The sequence below is a fragment of the Sceloporus occidentalis genome, unplaced genomic scaffold (assembly GCF_023333645.1).
Source record: "Sceloporus occidentalis isolate IW3139 unplaced genomic scaffold, rSceOcc1.0.p SCAF_9, whole genome shotgun sequence".
In the NCBI taxonomy this organism is placed as follows: Eukaryota; Metazoa; Chordata; class Lepidosauria; order Squamata; family Phrynosomatidae; genus Sceloporus; species Sceloporus occidentalis.
The window spans coordinates 26,045,001-26,069,267 of NW_028316989.1; the positions used below are offsets into that span (position 1 = coordinate 26,045,001).

The following is a 24,267-nucleotide window of genomic DNA, read 5'->3' on the forward strand; positions in this document are numbered from 1 at the left end:
CACTTGGAGGCGTAGGATTTCTGCGTCGCCGGTTTCTGTGCAGCCTGGATCACCGTCCGTACCGACTGCGGGAGCGAAGTCAATGGAGTCTCCATGCCACCATCGGGAGCGAGTCGATGTCTGGGTGTCGGACTCTCCCGCCCTGGACAGTGAGAAGGTCCGGTCGCGGTTCTAGCCGGAGAAACTCGTCGTTGGAGAGATGGAGCAACAACGGGAACCACGGTTGCCTCGGCCACCACGGCGTGATGAGGATCGCGTCGACGTGGCCCCGCAACATCCTGGAAACCACTCTGGTGATCAGTGGGAATGGGGGGAAAGCGTAGATCATTTCCCCAGACCAATCGAGAGCGAACACGTCTCCGAGGGATCTCTCGTGCCGCATTCGGGAACAGAACTGGGGACAATGGCTGTTGGAGGCCGTTGCGAAGAGGTCGATCAGGGGATTGCCCCACCGACAAAATAGGTCTCAGACAGTCTCCGGATGGAGTCTCCACTCGTGGCAGGTCGAGACGGTCCTGCTGAGGCGGTCCGCCAAGGTGTTTTCGTCTCCCGGCAGGTGAATTGCTTGGAGAAGGATGCCCCTCGGGATACACCAATTCCAGATTCTCAACGTGATGTCCAGGAGAGTCGTTGACTTGGTGCCTCCCTGCTTGTTGAGATAGTACATCACAGTTGTGTTGTCCGTCCTGATAAGGACCACCTTGTCTGTGATGCTGGATTCGAAGGCCCTGAGAGCTTTTTCCACGGCCAGCATTTCCAATGCATTGATGTGAAAAGTAGTCTCTAGACGGGACCACCTCTCTCTTACACAAAGGTCCAAGAGGTGAGCGCCCCAGCTCTCCATCGACGCATCTGTCGTTAAAGTCAACTGTGGCTGAGGTTGGGTGAAGGGCATGCCGCCGCAGACGTTGTGGGAGTCCAACCACCACAGTAGGGAAGCGGCTACGGGTCTCGGTACGGTGAGCCATGTGTGTGGAGGGTCCGACATGGGGTCGAAGATCGACAGGAACCACGACTGCAGGGGCCTCAGACGCAACCTTGCCCATGGAGTGACAAACGTAGTAGAAGCCATGTGTCCCAGGGCTACCTGGACGTCCCTGGCCCTCACTCTCCTGTGGGCCCGAACGGCTTGCACCGCGACTGTCAAAGCTTGAAAGCGGTCCCAAGGAAGATATGCGGTGCAAGTGACGGAGTCGAGGATGGAGCCTATGAACCGGACCTGCTTGGTTGGGACCAGGTGGGACTTTTCCAGGTTGACGACCAGTCCCAAGTTCGCCAGAAGGTCCAGTGTGAAGCTGATGGCGTCCTGAAGCTCTTCCTGCGAGGGGGCTGCCAACAGCCAGTCGTCCAGGTATGGAAAGACTCTGTAGCCTCTTTGGTGAAGGTAGGCGACCACCGGGGCCATGCACTTCGTGAAGACCCTCGGAGCCGTGGCCAATCCGAACGAAAGGACGTTGTATTGGTACGCGGCGGAGCCGATGGCGAAGGCGAGAAATCTTCGGTGGGACTCCCGAATTCCCACATGGAAGTAAGCGTCTTTCAAGTCCACCGTTGCAAACCAAAGGTCCTGGTGAAGCAAAGGCATAATAGAAGCTAGAGTCACCATACGGAAGCGTCGGTACCGTAAAAAGTAATTCAGTCCCCTTAAGTCCAGAATGGGTCTAGTTCCACCATCTGATTTAGGTACCGTGAAGTACCTGGAAAAGAAGGCCTTGGACAGCAGTTCTGGTGGCAAAGGAGATATGGCCCCTTTTTGAAGGAGAGAGCGCACTTCGTCGAGAAGGGTGTCCGAGGGGGAAGTGGTAAGAAACGCTCTGGTGGGAGGGAGGTCTTCGAACTCGAGGGTATAGCCCCTTCGGACGATGGTTAGGACCCAAGAGTCGGAAGTGATCGAGGCCCACACGGTGACATAGGGCCTGAGGATGTTCAAAAAATACGGGCAAGGCAAGACGAAGTGCGCGAGGGGACTTCATGCCCTCTTTTTAGGCTGGTCAGCATCTTGCCTTCGAGCCTTGCGATATTTGGGAGGGTAAGGCCGACGACCAGAGGAGGAAGAGGACTGGGACGGGTACCTCTGCCGCTGGGAGCCCTGCTGATTGAACTGGTGGTCTTGATAGAATGGTCTCTGGGACTGACCTTGTTGGTGGTGCCAGGGGCGGAGCCGCTTTCGGAACGGAGCAGAGTCCGGAGCCGACATGCCGTGCTTCCTAGCTGCCGCCTTCATTCTAAACTTCCTGTTTAGCTTGTCGTCAGTGTCGGTATGAAAGAGACCCGAGTCGTCAATGGGCATTTCCTCGATCGCGGACCGAACACCCTGATTAAGGTCCGATCCGCGGAGCCAGGCATGACGTCGCAGGGCGATGGAGGCTGCCATGGCTCTGCTGGTGCACTCTGCCATGTTCCTGGAAGCTGTAATTAGCCAGCTTCCGATCGAGTGTGCCTCATCCCTGATCTCCGCCAAGGTGCGTTGAGCCTCATCAGGGACATCTGGAATGATAGGGGAGATTCCCTCCATGAGGGTCTGTACATAAGCCCCCATACAGGCGGTATAATTCACCGCCTTGACAGTCAACGCCGAAGCCGTGTATGCCTTCCTCGCGAGGGCATCTACCTTTTTGGCCTCCTTGTCCAACGGGAGTGAAGACTGACGTTGGGAAGAGGTGCGTTGGGCTCCTTCAACAATAGCGGAGTTGAGGCGAGGGTGGGAAGCCAGCCAGGGGGCATTGGGGGATGACACCCTATAGAGGGACTCTATCTTGCGAGGCGGTCCCAGGAGAGAAGCAGGAGCATCCCAAGAGCGTTTGACAAGAGACTCCAAGGATGGCAAAAACGGTATCGACGGCGGGGTTTGCACTCGGCCTTGCACCCGACGCTCGATTGGATCCCTGGCCGCTTCCTCGGGATAGGCCAGCTCGATGTCCAGGGCACGGGACATTTTATTAACGTGTTCGGCAAAGGAGCGCACGTCATCGGTCGGCGAAGCGGGATCAGGTTGATGGAGGCTCAAGGAGATGTCATCAGCCCCGTCGTCATCATCCGAAGGAACTTCGGGTTCAGGAGGAAAATCAGGCTCCGAATCGGAAGGGATGGTATGCACCACCGTCTCTGATCTGGGATGAGTAGAAGCACGGCGCGGAGGAGAGCAAGGGCGCACTGAGGTGCAAGATGCCTTGTCTTCACGACCCCGAAGGTCTCTAGACGGGAACTTCAGCATAGCCACGTCCCTGGGAACAGCCATGTAAAATCTGTCAGACTCCGAGTCGTAGAAGTATTCGTCAGGATCGAGGTCCCTCCCTGGCGAGGGAGTCAGAGATCTTCTTCTGTGGGGACGGGCCTCCTCCTCATCAGAGTGAACATCGAAAGCGGTAGCTGACGTCGATGGTTCAGCGACTGGGGGATGGCGCACCACAGCAGTGGGGATATCCCCAGCGACGGACTTCTTGTGTGGGGAGCGTCCCCTGGTGCTTCGTCGGTCAGAGGACGCCGGCCGGCGGTCCTTAGATCGCGGAGATCGGGATCGAGAGCGTGGGCGGCCCCGGGCGTCCTCCTTGTCGGTCCCGCCCTCGGAGCGGGGCTTAGGATGGCCCCGGGTGTCTTCCTTGCCGGTCCCGACCTCGGAGCGGGGTTTGGGATGTTCCCAGGACTTAGTCTTCTTCGGAGCTGAGACCTCCGGAGTAGAACTGATCGTGGACGAAGTTCTCTTCTTGGAGGAAACCGAGCCCCGTGGAGCGTCAGGAGGGAAGAATGGGATCGGGCTATCAGTGACCCTTGTACCCGTCTTGGCTTGGACGCCGGTATCGGGAGTCGCAGTGGACGGGCCCGAGCCGCTCGCCTTGGTGGTCGAAGAGCGCTCCTTAGGTAATTTGCCCTCCTTGGCGGGTTTGTCACCGCCCTTGAGCCTGTCGGGGCTCGCATCCAGAGAAGCGGCCGCTCCGCGGGACTTATGACTAGTGGTCGCCCGCTTAGAAGACGTCGCCTCCTCTTGGGCAGACCTTTCTGGGTGATGGGCAGACTTGGAGGGAGCCCTGGACTTAGAGGCGCTCCGGGCCCCCTAGGGGGCATGTTCGGACCTCCCGGTCTCCTGGGCGGGCAGGGCTGGTGGAGCGCTAGCCGGACTGGCCTGGGCAGGAGGCGGGGGAGCCGTGGTGGATGCAGAGGGAGCAGACGAAGGACGGGGGTCCCCCTCCCGGAACTTTCCTTGGGCAATAGCGGAGGTCAGGCGGGACTCCCGATTTTTCCTGGCCTGGGAGGACATGGACTTACATAACTGGCAAGCCTTGGCATCATGATCTCTCCCTAAGCAAAGAAGGCAGGACGAATGAGGGTCTTGGACAGGGACTTTACCCCCACAGACGTCACACTTCTTGAAGGGTGGCGACATATCCGAAGACGACGAGCCAAAAACAGAGTCCAAATGCGTAGTCGACAGTCCGATTGGTCAAGTAGGGGGGGAAATCCAAAAAGACGAAGTCCAAGACAGTCCGAGTCAAAAACCAAGCAATGATTCCGAAAAAGCTACGAGAGCGAAGTTCCAAACAACAGCCAAGCACGGCGGAAAAATGGAACTGGGGAAAAGAGCGGGAACTGGGGCTTTATAGGAGGGGGGCGGGGTTACCGCCAAAAAGTTTCTAAGTGTTGCAAAGTGTACTTTGCCCAGTGATTCTAGAAGTTTCCGAACAGCACTGCGCAGGCGCAGTAAAACCCATTTGTATGATTCGCAGAGACCACGAAGAAGAAAAAAAAATATATATATATATATATATATATATATATACACACACACATACATACATACATACATATACATACACACACACACACACACATATATACACACAGACAAACTGTGTGGAGCTGTGCTGAACGTGTAATGTTGCATGTATATTACACACACATCTTTGATCCAATGCTAAAATTTCACCCTTCTCCTCTCCTGTGAGATTTTGAATGGCAGAGGCTCAGAGCATGGCATAAAGGGCAGAAGCCTCACCTTTTGTTCTCTTTTGTTTTTCAATGCAAAGCTGTGATTAAGCAAAGTTGGAGCAAATCACCCTAACAAAGGAAATAGCCTCCAGGATGAATGGTAGCTATTCTTACTCAAAATATGCAAATAGTGGCCATCGAGAGTCAGATGAAGGTTTCTTCTCTCCCTTTCATTTCGAAATGACTAGCAATCAAAATTCTTACTCATTGATCGAGAACTGCTCAGAATTTTTCTCTCTAAAATGTTATCAAAATTGTCGAATTAGGCATATTTCTCCTAATTTTCGAATTTTGGAGAATATTCTTTACATCCCTACTTTTCACATGAAGATGAAAAGAAAGCTCCTAGATGTTGGAACAGTCCCATTTGGAAGTCCACACAAGGCAAAACATTATGGTCTGGAGCCAAGCCAAGCTATTCTCCAGAGTGCATACAAAGCCAAGACATTTGAGAGCAGCTCCATTCTGCCTGGACACTACAGGGGCAAGAGAGATCCTTTGCTAAGAGCCCATTTGCTCTGCGAAGCTGCAATAATGAGCCAGGCTAGAGCACCGGAGAACAGTTTGAAAGGGTCAGCTGCCTTTCATGATGGCTGCTTTCTTTGAGCCTTTCATGCCTGTGCCGCTGAATCCAGTCCTGGCACTCTAGTGGCACTTTTGAAAACTACAGCAGTGTTCCACCGCTGAACAGCAGACACTCATCCCCCAAAAGACCCAAAAGCACAGAACTCAATGCCATCCCTGAATCTTGCCACCGCAATGTGGAATTAAGCCACAGGCAGTAGAGAACAGAGTACCATTTGTTCCCATGTAGATCACATGACTGCATATTTTCTGTGTCTGTTTAACCTTTACTACATTTTCAGTTAGTTTGCACTAAACTCAGCATTTTACAACCTCTAAGGGGAAGGGAACAAAATAGTATTTCAGAGCTTAATCAATATCTGAGCCTCATGACTGAAAACACGGCACAAAACGCCTGACTGAAAATGGAGTGGCGGTGAGCTATTTGTGCCCACTGCCCGAAGTCAGGCACTCTTCGGACGTCCTCCATTTCCCTCCCGCAATTAATCAGAAGAGCCCTTTGCTCAATACCATTTTGTTCTCTAAGGGGAGCCTCATGCAACATTTTTTTACCTGGGCAAACAGTTCAGTGTGATTCCCAAAAGCACCAATTCCCTACCAAAGCCCTTTCCCAATTAAAAACTAACTGCTGGCTCAGGAAACAGAGCTCTGAGGCCATTCTGACAAGGCAAGCAAAGAAATTCGAATTTGGGGGTGGCCACAGCAGCAAAAGGGTTGCCTTCCATGCCATAACAATATTGTCTGGGTAACTGCCCTAACAAATCAGATTAGCACCCAAAATCTTATCCCTCCCCACCAGCAACAAACCAACTGCAATTAATAAAGTATTTGTGTGCATTTGGATGGGAGACTTACCAATCGGTTTTCATCAAACACTTCAAAGAGAATCCTGTGTTTCTGTGGAGTGACCTGGAAGGAAACAGTTAATGCAGGAAGCAGTTGGTTTCATAGGGAATTATCTGATACAGAAACATGGTGGATTATTCTGCCTCATCAGAAACCTCAACATGAAATAATGATCACTTACTCGAAATAAAAATTCTTCATTCCACTTCGGATTCAGGGTCTACAAGCACAGGGATGGAGGAGAGGAACAAGAAAGAGTGTTATTCCAAGATACATGGAGCTGCCCTTCCCATTAGGCGAGTGACTGGCCCCGGACTCTCTTGCTCAAATGGCAACTGCTTCCCAGGATCTCAGACTAGCCCTGGAGCTCCGAAAACAGAGCCGCATTTGATGGAAATACGTGGCCACTAGAGCAAAGAATCTATCACCAGGCAAAAGCAAGTTGCACAACCTTATTGCCTGAAGGGAGTGACGGAGAAAGTGAACGCAGTGTCAACTAACAGGTGCCTGTGTCTTTCCATCCTCAGCCCTCAAAGCCCCCCCAAGGATATGAACTACTTTCACCCTGGTCAGCCTCACAAGGCAAAAAAACTTGCCAATCTGGCCCAGCTTGAATACAGACTTGGCGACGTCTTAATCAGGAGCCCATCAAGGGCTACAGGAGTTCACTCTGTGTATCCTCCCTTCCAGCCCCACAGACGGTTTTACTTGAGGCTTTTCCTCTGAAGCCAGTTAAGCTTCAGAGCTGTTAATGGCAAGCGAGGCAAGAAAGATGATCAATGGTATTCCCATTTACTTTAAGCCATGCAAACAGTGGAACGCTGAAAGACTCTACAGCAGTTCTAGAACCATCCCTCCCAGCCCAGGCTTCATGCATGCATTTTATCTTTGCCCCTTGATCTCCCTCAAGATTATATGAGATGGCATGGTTTGACTGGATGCTTACTGAAAGCTGACTTTATCTCTGTCAAGATGGATGCATGTCAACATGAGGATTTTTTTCAAAAAGGTCATACAAGTTACACAACTTATACATGAATGATATATGACAAGTCTCCCTAGAACATAGCTTTTTGTAGGCTTTTTGGGCTATGTGGCCATGTTCTAGAAGGGTTTATTCCTGATGTTTTGCCAGCATCTGTGGCTGGCATCTTCAGAGAATGTTTGCCTGGAAAAAACTGGGTGTATATACACTTTGTGAGCCTGAGAATGCAGGAGTGCTTTGCATGTGTCTTGTTCTGTTGCTGATGTCAGGCCTCAGGCTGGGAGGCTAATGCAAAAGAGGATTAGTGTCTGTTAATTGGTGATCATTATCTGCTGGGAAACCGACTAAGAAAATCCAGCAAATGCTTCGCTCAGCCAAGGACCAGAGAGACCCACTCACAGCCGCAGGAGTTTAGTGCATACCATGTAGCTGCGGACAAGTCTACATAAAAACCACCAAACGCAGTGTGCAAACCAGAATCAAGGAACATGAGAGACACTGCAGACTGGGCCAGCCAGAAAAATCAGCAGTAGCAGAACATGCCACAAACCATCCTGGGCATTAAATACTGTTTGAAAACACCGAAGTTCTGGACCATGCCAACCACTACCATGTCAGGATGCACAAGGAAGCCATCGAAAGCCACAAACATCTGGATAACTTCAACCGGAAAGAAGAAACCCTTAAAGTGAACAAAATTTGGCTACCAGTCCTGAGGAATAGCAAAATAAGGACTCAGCAAATGCAAATAGGAATCCATTCAGAGTCAGGGGCTTTCCCAGCAGACAATGATCACCAATTAGCAGACATTATTCCTCTTCTGCATTAGCCTCCCAGCCTGAGGCCAGCCATCAACAAGACACATGCAAATCACTCATGCATTCCCAGGCTCACACAGTATATATACACCCAATTTTTCCAGGCAAAGCATTCTCTGAAGTTGCCAGCCACAGATGCTGGCGAAACATCAGAAAGAAACTCTGCTAGAACGTGGCCACATAGCCAGAAAAACCCACAAAAAACTATATTGTTCCAAGACAACACCAATCTCATATGTAAAAGGCATGTAAAAATTTACCATTAGAATGGGGCTGAATCTGATGGCATGAATTCTAAATAAGCCAAGGAAGCTTATTACACCAGAATGAATATCCTCCTCTGGAAGACATTTCTGTCGTTATGTTGCAACACAAACATGACTATCCCTCTGGAAATCATTAAAAAATATTTGTGGGCAAAACAGAGCAGCCTGTTTTATATAAAACATTTTGAGAAGAGGAAATCTTTAGGATTCCTAGTAGGAACGTTTAGCTATCTAACTGATAAAATCTGACAGTGGAGCGAAATACTCATCTTGCACAGTGATCCTGTTCTCAGCAATTTCTGGAGAAACCACAAATGATATGTACTATCAACTGATAAGTTTGGTCTTCAAGTGTACATTATTTTGTCAATTTGCTATGGATGCTTTGTGTTGGCAACTGCACCTTCTATGGTTTTGTCCCAATCTTTGGTTTACACAAACAAACAACTAGGATCTTATGGAGCAATTCCTTTTCAAGTCTCTTGCCTGACTGTGAACCAGTTCATTAGGAGAAGTGTAATATCTCACCTTTCTAACAGTTTTGGTTTGAACACTTGTAAGGATTCCATTTGCTGAATCATATACCGTCACTTTCACATATGGATCGCTGTACAAAATATGATAAGCATGAATATGAAACACCATTGCTCTGAACAGATTTGCAAGAGATTTGGGCACTGCTCATCACAATCCCTTTACTCATCTACATTAGTTTGAGTTTGTGAAATGAATTTAGCACTCCGCCCATGCCATGAATGTTATATTTTGCAATACCAAACTCCATCCTCCCACTCATCCAGTATGTTACTTTTTCTCAGTATGAAAGGCCTAAGGAAGGAAGCTAAGGCATTGGTCTACTTGATTTAGGACCCTACAATCTTGCAGCTGCCAAAGAGGGGAAGCGGAAATGAGCACAATATTTTATAATGGAGGACATTTTGAGAGTGTCTTCCTTGAAGCCTGTTTCCCCCAAAACACAAACTTACACCCAACCTCCACTGTTTCGCACTTTCATGTGCATCAAAGCCATCTGAGAGGCAAACACTGAGCTCAGCACCCTTGGGAAGATGCCAGCAGGTCCTTCTTCCAGGTAGTCCAATTCACACTCTAGTGAAACATTGGATGTTGAGCAAAGAGTGTGAAATCGCCACGGGAGGCCATCCGGCTCAGGAGCATGTGGAAGAGCTCTCCAGAAGGGGCCAGTTGTGGCTTCCTCTTGTCGACCCAAAAAACCCCCTTCTTACCTTGTTCCTAAGAGATCCTTCTTGGCCAGGCCAATTCCAGCAATGATTCTCAGCCTCACGATCCGAGTATATTCCTGAAAGAAAAGGAGTTTGGCTTCTGTTTAGCTTTCAGACAGGCTGTAACCTCAGTTCTACTGGCTTAATAACAGCCCCCCCCCCCCCCCACACACACATATACATACAATAGATGTAACTCTGATTTGATCCTGAATGTGAGTTTGAGGGCAATTACCCTGAACTATGAATTCTGTAATAAGCACCTCCTGGAGAGCAAGAAGATGAAGAGAAATCCACATGTTCCTTAACAAAGGAGCAGGTGGTGGCTGCAAGGACTTCGACTATTTCAAGGCAGGATTGATCAGACAAGTCAGACATCTTTTCAGAAAGGCAAGCACTGGAGTGCTTATTATTCTACCAGTGCCCATCTTTAGACATCCGGGCCCTTCTTCCAAGCAAGGGAGTAGGAAGGCGCCTTCATCATGAGGCCTAGCTCAAACCTGGGATCAAACAGGGACGTAGAGAAGGGGGGGTTCTTGGGGTCCGGACCCCCCCTTCCATTAGAAAAATGAATGGTGTGTGCTGCTGCACCACCGCACTCAAGCCCCAATGGTGGCACTTAGTCTGGACCCCCCCCCCTTCCTAAAATCCTAGCTACGTCCCTGGATCAAAACCACAATCCTCCCTTTTCCTTCATCTGTCTAATGGGAGAGCCTTCCCTCCTCCAGAGGAAAAAAGAACCAGACTGCTGTAGACTTGGAAAGCAAGAAGCAATTCTGAATGCACTCCAGCTGCAGCAAGGCTGGGACAATCCTTCTCCAAAGAAGAGGAAGAACCAGGAGTGAAACACTGTTAGGGGCATCCCCCTTCACTTCCTTCGTTCTCACATGCAAGAAGAAATTATTCCAGAACTATCCCCCCTGCTCTGTGTGGGACTGCCAGGGTTGCTCTGCAAGTTTTGGGATTTTTGCTCCAGGAAATTCAGAACCGCAAAAATACTTTTGCAAATACCTTTGCAAAAATACTGGTTTGCTGTTTTGTGTGATTGCGTTGCTGTTGTTGTTGAAAACAATCTTTCTGTGGACAAACCATGTTTTCTGCCACAGGAAAAGCATGTGTGTTTTTGGACAGATACATTTGCCCCGCGTCGTGTTCCAAAGTGCAAAGCATCTCCCCTCTGCTCCTCTCTTCCCAAGCGCCCTTTCCTTCCCAGACGCAGCAGGGCAGGGGATCCCCCTTCCTTCTCATTGGGGAAGTCACCAGGCAAGGGGGGCACCCTTGAACTGGAGGCAGAAGGCCAGTGGCAAGGCCCAGCGGTGTTGGCGTTGGCATCCTCAGGGGCACGGAGGCTGGAGCGGGTCCAGGGGCACAGTGCCTTCCTCCGTCCAGCCATACTCCAAGGGCCTTCTTCGTGCCCAACTCCAGGAGGAGAGCGCCCCCTGCGGGGCTAGGCCTTGCAAGAAGAAACCAGAAAAGCAAGGCTATGCAAACCTGTCTCTCGTCTCCTTGTCCAATTCAATAATGGCTAGGATGCCTGTTCTTTCTCCCAGGCTCCCGGCCATGAAACCCAAGGCCAATGACCAGGCAGGCAGGCGGGCTCTGTGAATGGGATGCTCTGTGTTAGAATCCTGATGTATTCTATCAGATATATTATTGGTGGGGATAATGTGGGTTGCTTTGGCTAGTAGTGTCCAGTAGAGACAGGTGGTGCTTATCTAGTGTCCTTGAAGGCCTTGCTCTCAGAGGTTTGGTATGCAGCTTTCAGCTAAGGGGGATAGAAGTGTGTGTGTGGGGGGGAAGTGATGGAGGATGAGACCCAGTGAGAAAGAGGTGGGGTTTTCTGCCCGGGCTTTTGGATAATGGGAGGAGTAGTCTAACTAAGGGGATTTAGCTGTTGGTTTGGTTGGGAGGGGTCAGTTTCAGCTAGGAAGCTGAGTGATGTAGAATTGCTGATTCTGGATCTATCAATAAAGTGCTGTTGATTCATCAATCAAGCTGACTGGTTGATTGTCCAGGATTCTGGTCTCGCACTCTGACACTCTGTGGCAGAAGGAGCGTCTTCTGGCCAGGCTGCAACATGCGGGAAGCTGAGAAGACGCCCGTCCCAAGCACTGCCAAGCCCTGAGAAGGGCCGAAAAGCCTGGAAGGCTGGGATCCCTGCACTGTGCCCCTAGGAAAGAGGAGCCATGCCAAGGGAGCTGGGTCCCTCCATGGAGGTCCCTTCGCTCTCAGGCTCCACGGAGGCAAAGCCCACTCTGGCACAACTCAGCCCTTGCTCCTGGAAGCCCTTGCCGAGGGCCCAGCCACTCGCCTTCCTGAACCAGGGGCCCTTTCCCAGGCTTCCTGCCTGGTCCCGAGGAAACGCTAGAGCCAGACTTGGGAGGGCAGGCCCAAGGCTCCCTCCCTCGCGGCCATTGCCAACGGGACTCCGGCCAGGAAGCTGAGAGTTCGCTGGGGCCCAGAGGAAGGATGCGGGGCCGGCTCCGTCCGAGGGAAGGGCGGCCCAGGGGCCCTTTGGGAGAAGCGCCACGCGAGAGGACGCAGGGCCCGGAGGGAGGTAGGGAGAGGCGGAGGGGCCTAAGGCCTCTTCGGACGAAGGCTGAAAGGGAGCAAGAGGGTGCCCTCATCCGGGCCGGTGCCTCGGGGCATGTGCCGAGTGCCTGGCCCTGGAGCGAGGGCCCTTCTGTCCCTCCAGACGAAGACCCGGCTGCAAACAAACCAAGAGCCCGCCCTCCCCTCCCTCCGTCCGGACTACATCTCCCAGGGAGCCGCGCGAGGCCTTCACTGCGGGACCGGAGCGCCTCAGCGGGAAAGAGGGAAGGGAGGCGGGTCTTACCTGTCCGTCGCCGGACGCCGGCAGCCCCAGTACCTTCCCCGGCGAGGAGGAGGAGGCAGCCATCTCTCCGCCGGAGCCTCTGACAGGAGAGGCGGGCGGCGGGGCGGAAGACGACGCGGCTCGAGGCGGCCCCCGCCCACCGGCTCGCCAGAGGGACGTCCCCAGGCAGCCAATGGGCGCGCCACCGCCTCCGCCGCCCTCACCCCGATTGGCCCCTGCCGCCCCACGCTCCGCCTCCTCCCCATGTCAATAACACTTGTAGTCCCCGCCCCCCGCGCCGCTCCCGATTGGCTGCGCCCTTGGTGGGACCCCGCCCTGGAACGCCTCTTTTGGAGGAGGAGTCTCACCAGCAACAGCAACCCCGAAGCCCCGCCCACATGCCATCCCTCGGCCCGTCAGGGGGCGGGGTCTCTGAGACGCTCCGCCCCCAGAGCATCTTTTCCTGCCCCTGCAGCCCCTTTGTTCCCGCTCAGGCCCAGGACAACGCCCATTCCCTCCGCTGGCCTACCGGGCAGGGCTGTTGTTTAGGGCCTGCTCTGGGACTGTGGCCCCCATCACTGCTTAAGGGAAGGCGCCCGGAAGAGAGCAGCAACATTAGGAAGAACTTCCTGGCATGAATCGCTATTGGACAGCGCCTCAGAGGAGAGTGGAGTCTCTTTCCTTGGCTGGGGCTTAGAGTGGGAGTTCCTGCATGGCAGGAGAAGAGGGCCCTTCGGGGGGTGTCCATACGATTCCCTGGGAAGAGCTCTTTGGTAGAGGAAGGCCCAGAGAGCGGAGGAGTCTTCTCCCTTCCTGCCCCAGGGAGCCTCTTCCCTAAAGGCAGGGATGGAGTCCCTTGGGTCCAAGGCCTGGCAAGGGCCTGCAGGCGCCCCAAGGACCCCAGGCACCGCTCCCCCTCCTCGGCAGCCCCGGCCTCCACCGAATGAACAGCTCCTCAGGCCTGGCTTGATAGAAAATGGTTGTTTTTTATTGTTTCTGGAAACATTAAAAAAAATCTGAGCACTTTCAATAAAAAAACCCAACTGAAACGCTACTGCAAGATCCAAGGACTGTCATTTCAGCAGAACAAGAGACAACAAACACAGAGGGAGGGTCGCTGGGGCTGGGAGGGAGGAGGAAGCCTGGGCCGGCCCTCTTTTCCTGGCAGGGAGCAAGAGCAGGAGCAGTACAAGACTGGATAGGACTTCAGATGCATCATCACACGAGAAACAACTTCCTTCTTCTGTTTCAGTTCAAAAGTCAGTGCTTATTGCAAGGATTTTGCAAATTCGTGACTTCATGAAGTCTCATGAAAAAACAAAAACCAAGCCAAAACCCCCACAGAGGGATGCCAGGAGGGGTTTTTCTCCCAACACCAGAGCAATAAAAACAACCCCAGAAAAGAACGTATTTAACAATTAACAAAGCAGAATTAGTAAACATTTTTAAAAATGCAACTAACCAGGTGATTCCACTATGCCTTTTCTGGTTAACACACACAACCAGGACTGGAAACGACGACAACGCGAAAGAAAAAGCGGAGGAGGAACAGAAGAGGCGAGGGGAGAGCGGCAGTGGAGGGGCCTACCTAGCGCTGTACAAGGGCCGTCGTTGTCGCTGAGAAAGAGAGAGAGAGAGAGAGAGGAGAGGCATGCACGCACGCACGTCGGGTGAGCATGTATTAACACGGTGAGGCAAACAAAACAGTTTTTCCTGCTGTAATATTCTCAGGTAAGAGAACAAGAAATAGAACCATCTCACTGAGATCAACGCACATTGCTATGTAAGGCAAGGTCCCTGTCCTCGGCAGGACAACAGCCTTGCCTTCGCAATAATAACAAAACACATTTTTAAAACTCTTCTGTAATCATTTTTTTCTTCTCCTTTCACCTATGGGCCATATTGGTTGCATTTATCCTAAGGAATGTGCCTGCCACAGTTCACAACAGAAGCCTAGTGCAAATGCAAGGGCCCCCAAAGCCACCCTCTGCGCAAGGCAGGCAGGGAAGGGCCTCCCGCTAAAGACTGCGCACTCTCCAAAGCATTTCCCCAGGAGTCCTACCATCAGAGGAAGCCAAGAAGGTGAACTCGGTGGCAGCGGAGGGGGTCAGAGGGGTCACAGTTGTGGGGTGCTATCCGGCAGAAAGGGGCTCCCCTCCCCACAATGGGAACTGCATACTTGGGTGTGGAGAAAGGTGGCCAAGAGGAGGCTTCCACACCAGAGGGAAGAAAGAGAGCAGGGATCCTGCCAACAGGCTGCTGGTAACACCGCCACACAAGGGGAGTTTTCCCCCAAAAAAACAGGCCCCAAGAGACCCTTGCCAGGACCCCCAGCCCAGCCCTAGCACCAAGAGGGTTGTGGGGAAAAGGTTTCCACTTCCCCTGGGCCAGGAAACCCACCACACTCACAGCATTTGCTTTAAAATCACATCCTGAAATTTGCTAGCAGGTTGCAAAATGAAACCAAAGGAGGAGTCCCCTGGCTCAGGTCTAAGGAGGCATTTTAAAAATGTTTTAAAAAGACTTTAGAAGAGTGGTCACAAGAGGGTTTGAAAGCTTTCACTTTTAAAACTGACAGAATCTGATCACTGGGCACCATCAGGTCAGCCTCCCAGGGCAGGTGGGCAGAGAGATTAAGAGGTGCCCAACTTGCCTGGGCTGCTCCTATGGTGGCCCCCACCACCCCTGAACCCAAGCTGAAACCCCAGATCATTTGGAGTCTTTAAGGTTAAGCAACATGGATACACAGAGAGGTAACAAAACGAATCTCAGAAACAGCCACACTCCCTAAAGGCGACCTAAGTCTCTCCTCAAAACTGACCTATGGGTCATCTGGTCATCCTGCGGCTGCTGCTTTGAGTGGCTGAGGCCCCTCCACTGAAAGGAAGAGGAGGAATTGGGGGGGGGTCCCTGGCTGGGCCTAGAGCTCCCTTCCCCGCACCAAGCCCCCCAGCCTCCCTCTCTGCTTGGACTAACTGAGCTCGAGGGTTGGCAGCCACTGGCAGCCCCATAACCAGCAGCCTTTCAAGAGGGCAATGGGACTCAGAGGTTAAGGGCTGGCGTGGCATCAGGAGGCCTCCTAAGTGAGAGGCAATGTGATTCTAGCACCTTGAATGACAGGATATGGAAGAACCTGGTGGAAAATCTGCTCCACAGAAAGACGTGGACTAAAGAGAGAGAGAGAGCTTTCTTGAAGCCCCTTTACCTGGACCCTCCCAACAGACATGGCTTATTGCCATCCATCAGGATTGGCACAAATGGGGAAGGGGTGTTATTTGCCACATCTCATGGACAGGAGACATTTGTCATTCTTTCCTCATCTCTTTCCACAGCAAGATGCTGCTTCCCCTGCCTTGCAGACATTTTTGCAGATGGAAACAGACCTGGTTCAAAGCTGAAGCAATCCAACCGAGGTGTTGCCCACCTGGAATACCCATGGGGCAGGAAGTGCCCAAGCCCCTCTGAGTCCAGGGCTCTGGCCAAAGCTGGGGGCAAGCAGGGCAAAGAGTCCTCTGCATGAATTAAGGCCCTAGGTGGTTAACCTTGTCTGTTGCTTCTTTCACTATCCTTCCATAAGCAGCCAAAGGGCATGATCCTCTGGGGAAAGAGAAACCTCCTCTCTTGCAATGGACAGAAGTCAGGCAAAAGGAGGCAAGGGAAGGAGCAGGCTAGCCTCTGCCCACATACACATTCTGATTGATTTCCCCAGGGCCAAAGGCCTAGGAAGAGTATGGAGGGTATGACCTGTCCTGTATTGGGCCAGGTGACAAATGTCCCCTGCCCATGGCTTTATGGTGTGCCAAGGTGCCTCATCCTTTCTTCATCCTTTCCATCAGCTCTTCAGGAAAGAGCTGGCTAGTTGCATAGCACTGAGGAGGGAGTTGCCCCTCTGCTCTTGGATGTTTGCAGGGGTGGGTGGACTGGAGAAACTCTGACCTTAACTTCCCCTGATCGAACACTGACAAATATTTTCAAAAACAAAAAAACACACTCCTGCAAGTGCTACAAGGACAGCCATGCAGTGGCGTGGAATGCAAACTGAAAGCTTAGAACTCATTCTCCTTAATCAAAGATATTAAAACCAATGTTTAAAAGTTAAGAACTGACAATACTTTTAAGATGAGCTTGTGGACATACATATAACTAAAGAAAGCTAAAAAGTTCCTTTTTTGTTTCCTTGTAGAAATGTTAGTGTTTCATTCTCCTTCCTTAGTACCTCTTATCAGCTGCTACTGCTGTCCTTCCCCCTATTAGCCCTTGATTGTGATTTTTTAAAATGTATTGGTGTCTCATCGAGTTTTCATACCCGACTTTCTTTCACACCATCAACTATAGCCACACAGAGCAACTGTCCACTGGCATGCACCCCTCTGGTGTGGTTGTTCTAGCACAGAAACACCTATAGGTGATATGGACCCTGGGAACATTTGGGAGCAGCAACTGAGGGTCTGTCTGCCAACTTTGCAATCGGTGCTTATGTGCACCTACTCAGGCCTGAGCCCCCAGGGCCAGTCCCTCCATTCCATCTGCATGCTTCTTCCTATCTGCTCCAGGCCCTGTATGCTCTCTAGAGCCATAGGTAGGCCAGTGTGGGCAAGAGGCTGTTGCACACACCTAGGTGCAGACAGCACTTCCCATTTGGCAACCCCCCACACACTGGAGGGGCCTGAGCATGTCTATCTAGAAGTCCTGCCCTGGTTAAGCCATGGCATCAGGACACATGCAGAAAAACTAACTGCAATGGAGGGGTGGGGATCTGGGCTAGTCCCACAGTGCAGGGGGATGCACCCTTTCATGCCGAATTTAGACTTGCTAAACTGAGACAGTACTCTGAATACTCACTGTCCATGTCTTCCTTCTTTCTCCTTTTCCTCCCTCTTCCTTTTGCTACAAGAAATGCTTTTCAGTAAGTAAAATTTTAAAATCTAATACTGGCTCTGGATCAAGCTGTATCCTTCAGAAATGTCTTTAAAACTGGTAAGATTGTATATTCCCTGCTGAAGAATAAAGCAGCTGGTAGAGCAATATTTTCCCCCCTAATGCCACAATTAAGTCATAGAGAGTGTTTCTGCTGCAGGAGGCACTTCCATTAAGACAAATACAATACGCCTGTCTTTTAGATACAGTGTGCTACATACATATTTTATATATTTCTTTTTCTGTCTGTTTCTTTTCTTGTTTAAAAAACAAGTCAACCCAACATTTCAACAGCAGGATGGTCCTTGCTATCCATCCAGTCAAAACCTGCTGAAGTCATGGAGTTAATAGACTCGTTGCAGATCTGTTGGAACAAGGGATCGTTCTTTAGTTCTTCCAATGTGGCCTCGTCATCCTGGCCCTGCTGATGAGCTGGGTCAAAGAGCAGATTGGCGTCCAGCGCATTCAGGTCGTTGATGCTGCCGGATAGCTCTGAAGTCAACCTGATGTCACTGGAGAAGACAGAGGTGACGCTGCTGAGATCGGAGGCCACCTGGCTGACCAGCTGCTGGCTGGGCTGCAGGCTGTCCTCTTCCAGAAGCTCTTTCACGGTGCTGCTGAAATCTATCTGCCCCTCCCCGGCCTCCGATTGTGCTTGGTGCTCTCCCGAAGCAAACACCAATGGATCGCAGCCACCACCATTGCCCCCACCATCGCCCCCGTCTCTCTCTTTGGTGAGGTAACTGGGTGTCTGGAAGTCAAAATCTGAAGGGCTGGGATTGAGCAAGTTCTGGGCGTTGGCACTCGGAAACCCAGCCGAGGTCTCTAGGATCTGTGTCAGGTTCATCCTGGCAGTGTAATTGGAAGGAAGATTGTTTATTCCCAGGCCCCTCACCGCATCATCATTGTCCGAATCAAGCTTGCTCAGCAAGACGTTTGTAATCTTTTTAGAGTTGGCCTGCTTCTGGGGAGGCAGAACAGCCGTCTGCATCATGACGGTCAGAGGGACGGACTGGCTCCTCTGGGCAAGGGCATTGGCACTGGTGTCCGTGATGGGGTTTGCAAAGGGGCTGTGGGTCTCTGGTGGCATGGGGCTCCCGAATGGTGTCGGCGTTGTCGAAGTCACACCAGAGTGCAACACACTGGTGACAGGGCAGGCTGTGTTCCCGCTCAGATTGCGCTGGCGGTGCACGGCGGGACTGACACTCCGGCACCGGAAATTGATGTTATGAGAGGAACCGGCTCCTTTGTTGTCGAGAGGAGCTGGGACAGCAAAACCTTCTTGCTTGTTGCCACTGTTGTTGCTGCTGCTGCTGACGGGCGAGACGGGGGTCACGCGGCCAAAATGCATATCATGGTGTCGTGCCTGAGACTGGTATGACTGGCCAGGGACGGCGAAGGCATGCGGCTTCCTGAAGCGGTCCTCCACCAACTCCTGGTAGCTCGGGAGAATGCTGTGGCTAGAGACCGAGGGGTGGCTCATGCCTCCGTAGCCGGCATTCATCCACTCCAGCTTGGTCTTGTCAGGGTGGGTGGCCATCGGCCGCTGCATGGGTTTCACCGGGCTACTGGAGATTATGCTGGCATCATGGTAGGCCATGCTGGAGCTGATAGGCGTGAAAGCAAAGGGGTTCCGGCACTCCACGGGGCTCGGGGGGACACTGCTGCTGCAGTTGGAATGTGGCGTGCCGATGGGTGTGTGCCGGCTGCTTCCCAGAGCGCTGTCGACAGGGGTCGTCTGGGCTATCCTGGAGCATGGACTCTCCCGCGACACACCTTGCGAGCTGGCGATGATTTCCGATGTGGGTGTAGGTGTGGGTGTGGGAGTAGGGGTGGGCGTGGGGGTATGAACGGGAGTGCCACGGTTGTGGATGAGGTGGTAGAAGTGGCTGCTGCCTGTGTGGGCAGAGGGCATGGTTGCCACCTGCGCAGAGGCCCCTTGGTTCTGAAGGGCCATGCCCAGGGAGGTTCCATACAGGTGGGAGTTTCCCATGGACATCTGCTCCTCCATCAGCACGAGTTCCTCCACAATGCTGTCCTGCGTCAGGTCGTCGTCAAACGAGAAGAAGTTCTCAGACTGGGAGGCCGCCTCCTCAAATTCTTTAAGCTCTGGCTGCAGAACCAACTGACCAGAAGCCTGTTCCTGGAGCTGCTGCTCAAGCGAGGGGGGGTTGTGGCCCTGGCTCTGCAGCGGCTGGCCATATGCAGCCACTCCCTCTTCCTCCTGCTGCAGCTGCAGCTGAGACTGCTGGGACTGTTGCAGTGGGGCTGCTGGCTGTGGCTGGAGTCCTTCAAAGTGCACTGGCTCCCAGACTGACTTTGGCAAGTTCTCGGTGCCAGGGTGTCCCACAAGGGTCATAACACTGATCTCCTCCTCCTCCTCCTCCTCTTCTTCCTCCTGCAGTGACAGTGATGGCTGTTTGGACTGTGGCTGCTGAGGCATCTGCGGCTGCTCGCAGTTCAGAGGTGTAAATGTGGAGGTTTTTGTGAGATGCTGCCACACGTTGGAGTTAAAACTGCCATCTGCCTTAGAGGCATTTTCTAAGACAAAGACATTTCCTTCCAACTTGACTTTGACGTCCGGAGATGTAGCAGCTGCCAGCTGCTGCCCAAGAGCAGCGCTGCCAGTCCTGATGAGTATATCGGCATCCAGGGGACAGGAGGTCACCAAGTTGCTTGAGGAGGCCGAATGGACTTTGATCATGACCTTGCCAGGCACCTGCAAGACAGTGGCTGGACCATCGCTCTTAGCCAGAGTCACCACCCTCGGTGACACTTTCTTGATGCCGCTGGCTTTGGGGGCTTCTGCACTCACCGCAGGGACCTGCCCCACTGAGAGCTTCTTGACTGGAGGCCCCTGAGTGTCTTCAAAGATAGAAGGCAGCCTCTTCCTTGGGCTTTTTGTGTACAGTTTGTCATTACTGGGAGGCGAGCTCATGCTGGGGCCAGACAAGTTCTGAGTCACCAGCAAGGCCGGGAATGTGCTTAGACTGGCCCTTGGTGGAGCGGCCGGAAGCAGTTCACTGGGCTGGGACAGACATTTCTTCCCCGAATCCTCTGCTCTAAGCTCACAGCCCTGAAGGCCTTTGGCTTCTCCAAGACCCTCTTCGGCCTGAACTTTCCAGGGCTCTGCTTCCTCTCTCCTCTGCTGACCAACAGACACACTTGGGACAACTTTTACAGCTTTAGCAGCATCTGGGTTCTCTTGGCTCTGCAACAGACTCTCGTCTAATGCCACCTCCGGCTCCATCTTGACTTCTATTAATGATGCTGCAGCAGCTAAGCCTCCACCACTGGCTTTGGATCCTGGAGACTGAAGGGAAACAACAGACCCATTCTTAATCTGTGGGACAGTCCTCAACTCTTCAGGAGTGCCTGAACTTGTAACTGGAGCTGAATGTTTGACTGGTGTGCTACTGCTGCTCGGAGTGAGCGAGATGGTGGTCATCTTGACCACATTCATGTGCTGCGCAGGAACCACAGTCTTGATTGGGCTGCTTGTGAACAGCACTGTTGTCGGGGAGCGGATGGTGAGCGCGCTGCTGCTGGCCGGCTTGGGCAGGATCTGGGGATAGCGATGGCGGGCAGAACGGTCACCCACAGGGCTGGCGGGAACATTCTGAGGGGTCTTTGGTGACTGCTTGACCGACTGCATATGCTGAGTGACCACTTGGACATTGAGTGGAAGGACTTTGCCATCAGATGAGCCCACGGGACTAGGCGAAGTCACCAGCTGCCGGGTCCTTGGCACCTGTTTTGGGGAGTGGAAAACAGGTTCATTTAATCAGGAAAAAAGATAGTAGAACCAGCCCAATGAAGCAAATTCCTGCTGCAGAAGAGGGGTAGGCCACTCCCTCCTGCTGCTTGTGGTCCCCGCTATCTCCCATTTCATGATTGCATGCTTATGACCCCCTTTCAGAGAGGCCTACTACACTTCCCTTTACTCCATTCTCAAAGAAAAGATACACCTTCCTTGACTCCAATATTTATTCATTCATTCATTCATTCATTCATTCATTTATTCATTCCCTCCCTCCCTCCCTCCCTCTCTGGGCCTCTCCTGAAGGCTTGGTACAGCATGTTAAAATATAAATTACGATTAAAAACACATAAACCTACAGTTAAAATACACTTATAAGAGTATATATATCCCACTTTCAGATCCAAACTCCTAGAACCATCTGTTTGACTTTTTTCCAAATTCTCTCTGGAATGACTGCTCCACTCTGGCTTCCTCCTTCTCCTCCCTACTAATCCTCCTCACAAAATATCTAAAGATCCCTCTCTAACTGTTCATCTGCTGAGACACATATGAAGCGTTGTTAGTAAGGTGCAGTGCCCCAAACAGCTCAGGACCGGGATGCCCAACAGGCCAACTTCCCCTAGGTAGGCATGCCCAGCTGACCCCCAGCACTTTCTAGGCAGCCATTACTAGCTGCTGCGCAATCAACCACATGCCATCCAGCAATATTTGTAAGCCACTTTGGATCCTAAGTCAAAAGAAAGGTGGGACACAAACAAACACACAAACAAAGATTGTGAAGGCCTGTATAACAAGTAACTTGTCGCACAATGTAATTACTTCAACAAGAGTAAAAACAGACTAGTGAAGTCATATTTTAAGAGTAGCACAAAAGAGTAGCAAGACAGTTCCTTCACCGGTGCAATAAGTAACTTTTCTCCTTTTGTCAAAAGTTATTTTTAATGACATTTTGACAAGAATTTCTGAGGATTCATGCCATTCCCTGGTCAACACCTTTTCTCTCTCAATCAAATAGAGTGTAATAAAAAATTAACAAGCCACTTTGGTCCCAGGCAAGAGAAACGCAGAGCTTCCCAACCTACGTACCGTGATGGGGCTGGGAACAGCAGCCACGACGATGCCAATGGGCTGAGGAGACAAGATGGCTGGGCTGCCATTCGAAAGGCTTGCTGCTGCCACCCCATGACCGGCAGTGCCCTCAGCCTTCTTGCTGGGGGACTCTCCGGGCAAAGGCGACTGGAGTTTCTGCTCTTGCTGCTTCTTCTGGATCTTGCGCTGCAGCTGCTGCTTGGCATCAATGGGGGAGGGCAGGGTCTTCATCTGGGGCTGGAAGGAATGGCTCTCCGCAGTAGGGATGAAAGCAGAAGGCGGTGGGATCCCTTTGATTCCTGGGAGGCAAAAGGCAAAGGTGGGGGTGGAGGGGTAGATGACCACAGGTAAGGTGTGCCGCCCTAACTATAATCAGTGGGATTTGGTTCATACCAAAGTTCAAGAGTTCATTTTTAGGACTATAAGTCCCAGACCTGTACCCCCTCCCAAAGCAATTACACTGTTTTATTTTGTACATTCCATGGACAGCTTTGGCTACAGAGGGACTCTGAAGTTAAGACAGGTAAATGTCTGTCAGTTCTCCATCAAAAGGCCCCTCTACCCTGTTCCCACACAAAATCAGTAGCAGAGGGAGAAGGACAGGTTGCTTACCTGTAACGGTATTTCTTCGAGTGGTCATCTGCGAATACATACAAATGGGTTGTACTGCGCCTGCGCAGTGCCTTCGGAAACTTCTGGAATCACTAGGCAAAGTACACTTTGCAACATGTTGAAACTTTTTGGCGGTAACCCCGCCCATCCCCTATAAAGCCTCCGTTCCCGCTCTTTTCCCCAGTTCCGCAATTTTCCGCCGTGCAGGCAACACAAAAGAGCCAATCAGAGCAGGACACTGAGGGGAGGATGGGCGGGATTTGTATGTATTCGCAGATGACCACTCGAAGAAATACCGTTACAGGTAAGCAACCTGTCCTTCTTCTTCGTGGTCTCTGCGAATCATACAAATGGGTTGAGACTGGCAAGCTAAGGTCAGTGGAGGTGGGAGTGTCATAGAAATCAGTGAACCAATAAGTAATGGACAATAAAGATAACTGAAACAAGTATAAGAGTTGATGGTTTGTTTATATACTTGTAAAGAAATCCCACCTCGTAAAGGCAAGCCCAAAAGGACCTCGAACCCCAGCATTGAGTCATTCGAGAACAGTCATATTGATGCTGTCGGTATGGAACACAGTCAACAGCGAACACAATCAATGTAGTCCTGACACCAACACAGCCCTCCCGAAAGCTGCGTCCTTTTTGGCCCTAGTGTCCAACCTGTAGTGTTTAATAAAGGTTAGGGGCTGAGACCACACGGCAGCCTTGCAAATCTCGTCCAAAGGGATACCAGACAAGAAAGCAGAAGAGGCCGCTAATGCCCTTGTGGCATGGGAGCGGATCCTGGTCGGCAAGGGCTTGCCCAAAAGCTCATAAGATAGGGCAATAGTACTCGAAATCCACTTAGAGAGTCTCTGGGCCGACACGGGCAGTCCTCTTTTCGGCCCCGAGTAACACTGGAACAGTCTCTCCGAGCGGCTCGAGTGTCTAGTTCTGTCCAGGTAAAAGGCTAAAGCCCTACGCACGTCCAGGGAGTGGAGGGCCCGCTCGGTATCGGTAGTCGGGCTGGGTGCCAGAGTTGGTAAAACAATGTCCTGGCACATATGGAAAGTGGAAACAACCTTGGGTAAGAAGGAAATATCTGTCCTGAGAACTACCTTGTCCAAGTGGAATCTAAGAAAGGGTTGGTCCCGACGCAGGGCACAAAGTTCGCCCGCCCGGCGGGCAGAAGTGATAGCCACCAAAAACACTGTTTTCCAGGTTAACAGTCTAATGTCAGTGGTGGCTAAAGGTTCAAATGGTTTAGACTGCAAGGCCCCTAACACCGTCTCGAGACTCCAGGCCGGAGTCGGGACCGACACCTGGGGGTATAAATTATTGCAGCCCCTCAGGAATCCCTTGACA

General features: G+C 51.8%; 2 protein-coding genes across 8 annotated transcripts in view; both read right to left on the reverse strand.

The window, feature by feature from the left end:
* The window catches only part of LOC149307085 (E3 ubiquitin-protein ligase NEDD4-like), a 62,854-nt gene extending 50,211 nt beyond the window's left edge, over positions 1-12,643 (reverse strand). The window contains exons 1-5 of one of the 6 annotated variants that reach the window (XM_089538000.1): positions 12,561-12,643; positions 9,728-9,801; positions 9,012-9,090; positions 6,596-6,634; positions 6,424-6,477 (exon numbers count right to left, since the gene is read on the reverse strand). In XM_089538000.1, the coding sequence (XP_089394126.1) occupies positions 6,424-6,477; positions 6,596-6,634; positions 9,012-9,090; positions 9,728-9,801; positions 12,561-12,623 (309 nt within the window). In that variant the 5' untranslated portion in view covers positions 12,624-12,643. Of the gene's footprint in view, positions 1-6,423; positions 6,478-6,595; positions 6,635-9,011; positions 9,091-9,727; positions 9,802-10,735; positions 11,083-12,560 lie in introns of those variants that run through there. The other 5 variants (XM_089538002.1, XM_089538003.1, XM_089537998.1 and 2 more) reach the window with 5 other exon arrangements.
* An 862-nt stretch (positions 12,644-13,505) lies between these two features.
* Positions 13,506-24,267, reverse strand: part of LOC149307086 (DNA-binding protein RFX7-like) — a 33,010-nt gene continuing 22,248 nt past the window's right edge. For both annotated transcript variants that reach the window (XM_089538016.1, XM_089538017.1), the window contains 2 exons: positions 22,306-22,607; positions 13,506-21,207 (listed from right to left, as the gene is read on the reverse strand). In XM_089538016.1, the coding sequence (XP_089394142.1) occupies positions 17,731-21,207; positions 22,306-22,607 (3,779 nt within the window). In that variant the 3' untranslated portion in view covers positions 13,506-17,730. The remainder of the gene's footprint in view (positions 21,208-22,305; positions 22,608-24,267) is intronic.